The sequence below is a fragment of the Triticum dicoccoides genome, chromosome 7A (assembly GCF_002162155.2).
Source record: "Triticum dicoccoides isolate Atlit2015 ecotype Zavitan chromosome 7A, WEW_v2.0, whole genome shotgun sequence".
Lineage (NCBI taxonomy): Eukaryota > Viridiplantae > Streptophyta > Magnoliopsida > Poales > Poaceae > Triticum > Triticum dicoccoides.
In genome coordinates this window covers 745,121,954-745,126,355 of record NC_041392.1, presented here as the reverse complement: position 1 = coordinate 745,126,355, position 4,402 = coordinate 745,121,954, and the positions used below count along the sequence as shown (strand labels likewise).

Genomic DNA, 4,402 nt, shown 5'->3' with positions numbered 1-4,402 from the left:
TTTTTGACAGCGTCCCTGTGTAAGGGAATGGAAGGAGTACGACATGCCTCTGTATCCTCGTTAATTATTTATAAATCATCTATTTTATTTGCCTAGATATGTTTATATTTCTCTCGCTATGAATAGTCTGAGAAGCAGACAACCTCCACTTACACGAGAATCTTTCGTTGGCTGCTAGCGATTGCAGTGAACAGTGAGTAGTCCGTCAGTGGAGTGAGCCACCCAGCTTGGTTCTTTTCTTCGTGCCTCCTATAGTCTCACACACACACACACCATCGTAGGACAGAGAGAGCGGGAGGGGGGAGTGGCCGTCCGTTGCCATCCCCGGTAACGTCAGCCGTGAGAGAGACGCTGTGAGGGAGGTCGTCCGTAGCCATCCGAGGGTCAGCCGCTGCCACCGCGGCGTGCATCGCTGGAGGTATGGGACGGGCTAGATCTGTTTTTTTCTGTTTTCTGATGATATTTTGCTTTCCTTTTTTGTTGTGGCCATTTTCTGATATGGCGATTCTTTAGGACTTGAGTGAGTATGCAATGTGCATGATTGTCCTCGGCTCCGTGTAGATGAACTTGAGTGCTAATCGAAGCTTTTGCACGATTCCGTTTGTTGTGCAGGTAGCTAATAGGAAGAGCAAGAGAAAGCATGACGACCCACTACTACTATCTGTTGGCAGTGAGACTGCTGCTCATAGCTGCGGCCGGCCGGCAAAAGCTTAGCAAGGCGGAGCCGGTGACACTGCCGGGGTGTCCCGACAGGTGCGGGGACGTGAGCATCCCTTACCCCTTTGGCACCAAGGATGGCTGCTTCCTGCCAGGCTTCCAAATTATCTGCAACGACACCTTCCATCCGCCCCGCGCCTTCTTTCCTTATGACCCTCCTAATTGCAACGAGGACTCCTTGGAGGCCTCGATCGACTGCCTAGTTTCGCAGCTCAACTCCAGAAAGCCGCTGATCATGACCAAGGATAGCATCTACAGCTTGAACGACATAGAGGACTATACTATGCCTGGAAACATGTCCTTCTCGCCGGTCGAGCTCACCGGCGTGTCCGTCGCGGATGCGAAACTGCAGGTGCACGCTCCGTTCTGCTACGACTGCAAATTGAACGAGACGCATTACTCGTATAGGGGGGAGATTAGAATATCCTTCCCGTCCTTGTCACCCTTCTTCATGACGGAGGAAAGCACCGTGTTGATGGCCATCGGGAAGCACACGAGCGCAAGTCAGTTAATGGGGCCCCCTTGCGAAGCAGTCGTTACCTTCGACGACGCTGTCAACGGGAAATGCTTGGGGCGGGGTTGCTGCCAGGTCCCCATTCCGCCGCAAGACACCAGCAACCAAGGTTCTTTTATTTGTGACCTCACTGAAATATGCAAAATTCTGAAAATCTCGCATATTTAGGGAATTCTTTTGGATTTTGACATTTCAAATTTCACTTAATTTTACACAGTGACCATCAACAGACGTTCGTCACTAGGCATTACAAACTACAAAGATGACTGCGTCTATGGCATGTTTGTGGACAAGTCCTGGTACAAATTCACATCGCTGGACCTCCACGGTGATGTTTTCATGCGGAAGAACAAGGCCAGAGGGGTGCCCGTTGTTGTAGACTTTGTCATCGCCAACCATTCGTGTCCACGGCCTGGCCAACCGGCCCCCAAGGGATACGCGTGCGCCGGTGACAACACCATGTGCGTCCAAGTACCCTTGGACCTGATGGCCGATGGCTACGCGGCCACGGGGTACACGTGCAGGTGCTCGCAAGGGTACCAAGGCAACCCATACATTCCAAATGGCTGCCGAGGTACATACATTTGACTCATATATCCATCTCTTTTCTCTTCAGCCGTATCTACGTAACATGTGGCTTTATATTAACTGTACGTATATGCATGTCTGGTGAATTTGTTTGTAGACATTGATGAGTGTAAGAATCCAGATTTGTATCCTTGCCACGGGAAATGCCACAACACGGAAGGAGGATACAAATGTGCTTGCCCTGCCGGAACAAAGGGCAACGCCAAACTTGACCATTGCACGGAAATGTTTCCCCTGCCAGCGAAGCTGGGCGTAGGTAAGTTACTTATTCAGCAGCCGATGGTCCGAACTCCTGTATTCCTTCGAGTTATTCTCTCGAGTACTATTTTCGATTGTCAGTTTATGAGATATGTAACGGAATTTCTTTATGTAGCTGCAATAGGAGGCCTTTTTGTCATAGCACTTGTCGCGTTCATTCTCCTTCTTCGTAGACAAAAGAGGAAGATGAGACAACTTTATATGAAAAATGGAGGACCTGCACTAGAAAAGGCAAACAATATAAAGATTTACACAAGGGAGGAGCTCAAGCCAATTTTGAAGTGTGCCAATTTTATAGGAAAAGGCTGCTTTGGTGAAGTTTACAAGGGTTATCTTGATAACCAACTAGTTGCAGTAAAGAAGCCTGTTACCGACAGTGTGGCACATAACGAGCAATTTGCAAACGAAGTCATTATTCAGTCTCAAGTCATCCACAAGAACATTGTCAGGCTCATAGGTTGTTGCCTAGAAGTTGACATCCCAATGCTAGTCTATGAGTTCCTCTCCAAAGGTAGCCTTGATTACACTCTTCACAGCAACAACAAGGTGCCTCTTGATCTTGATGTGCGTTTAAATATTGCCGCAGAATCAGCGGAAGGTCTAGCCTACATGCATTCAAAAACCGGCAAAAGAATTCTGCATGGTGATGTGAAACCAGCAAATATACTCTTGGATGATGATTATGTACCAAAAATATCTGACTTTGGTATATCAAGGATGATTGCAAGGGATAAAGAACACACCACATCTGTCATTGGTGATAGGACTTACATGGATCCAGTGTATCTACAAACTGGATTACTGACGGAAAAGAGTGATGTCTACAGTTTTGGAGTACTACTCTTGGAACTTGTTAGCAGGAGGAAGGCCACTTATTCCGACCATAACAGCTTAGTGAGGAATTTTGTTGAGGCTCACAAAAAAGATGAGATGCCAATCGAGCTGTTTGACAAGGAACTTGTAGAACCAGGAGATTTGGAGCTTCTTGGTAGCCTTGCAAGGGTTGCCGTGGAATGCCTTAATCTTGATGTGGATGAAAGACCAGCAATGACAGATGTTGCAGAGCGCCTTCTCATGTTGAAGAGATCACGTAAGTAGTTATAGACATGAGTGTATGTTTGCTGCGAGACCATTGACTTCCTTGCATGCTTGTCCATCTGTTTTTGGGGATGTTTTTGCTGGTTCCCCCCCAGCCGTACCTTTGTTAAGTTGGTAATCCCAGCAGTTGTATCCTTGCTCTCTGTTTGCACTCAGACCTGTTTTAGGGCTTTATTATAAAGTCGGACCATTGTGGCTTTCGTTCCCAAAATGTTTGCTATAATATGTTGTTATACATTTTAGTACGAACAATATGCATGTTGAACTTGTCCCACTAAATCCTGGGTGTAGAGGGAGGCGGCCATTGGCAGTTGCAAAAGGTGGAGGGGTAAGAGGAGTTCGCCACAAGTGCAGGTGGAGAATGAAAACAGAAACAGAGGAAGAAGGAAAAACAGAGTAAGCAATTTGTTTGGATTAGGGCATATGTATCATCTCCACTTACATCTGAAACAGCACACTCTCTATTACTATCTTTTGGATGTAATACATCACTCGACACACCAATTCGCATACTGCTCGCTATACATACCACTGTTGGTTCAACTAGGATTCAGTTTTATTATTTACTCTTACCTTTCATGTGAAAAGGGGAGGTAAGAGGGACCATGCTAAAATTTACCTTCAGTTTTATTATTTACTCTTACCTTTCATGTGAAAAGGGGAGGTAAGAGGGACCATGCTAAAATTTGCCTCCTGTGGATGTGCCGGCGCCCCGTGATGAGCTCCAAGAGCAGCAGACCGTAGCTCCAGATGTCAATGTTGGCCTTCAGCTACCCCATGTAGTGCCCGCATAACTCAGGCCTACCTGATTCCCATCATTGTAACCTCCAGGTTTAGGTAATCTGCTAATCAGCAAGTGCTGGGGACAGTAGTCAATCTGCAGGTGAGCACTTCACCACTATAATAACAGAGAAAACTGACTAGATCGATTTTTTTTCGAAAAGGGACTAGATCGAATTAACATGTATCTAACAAGCTGCTACAACACCCGTAGCCAATCTGCAGGTGAGCACTTGCCAAAACACCCGTCAGTGCTCACTCACTGCCATTATGATTACGGATTCGTAAGCATACAACACGAAAAAATATCAAACATAGTCTGTAGTCTCCATGGAGCTACACTACCGATTGTTCTCTCAACCACAAAAGCTGATTGTCAATAGTAAAAAAAATACACAATACTCGTCTTTGCCTGATATATAAGAATATGGATTTTACCCTTTTGTT

The 4,402-nt window shown here is 46.2% G+C and overlaps 1 protein-coding gene across 1 annotated transcript; it reads left to right on the top strand.

The window, feature by feature from the left end:
* Positions 1-640: 640 nt before the first annotated feature.
* LOC119334183 (wall-associated receptor kinase 2-like) lies at positions 641-3,381 on the top strand. The gene is made up of 4 exons (XM_037606793.1): positions 641-1,352; positions 1,476-1,805; positions 1,917-2,075; positions 2,193-3,381. Exons 1-4 carry the CDS (start codon positions 641-643, stop codon positions 3,173-3,175), a joined length of 2,184 nt encoding a protein of 727 aa, XP_037462690.1. The 3' UTR covers positions 3,176-3,381.
* The last annotated feature ends 1,021 nt before the right edge of the window (positions 3,382-4,402 follow it).

Bases quoted from the DNA above. Each gene is read 5' to 3' on its own strand.
- LOC119334183 (XM_037606793.1), top strand. From the start codon at position 641: ATGACGACCCACTACTACTATCTGTTGGCAGTGAGACTGCTGCTCATA. The intron at 1,806-1,916 runs GTACATACATTT...ATTTGTTTGTAG, and splicing joins CATTCCAAATGGCTGCCGAG to ACATTGATGAGTGTAAGAAT. The intron at 2,076-2,192 runs GTAAGTTACTTA...TTCTTTATGTAG, and splicing joins GCCAGCGAAGCTGGGCGTAG to CTGCAATAGGAGGCCTTTTT.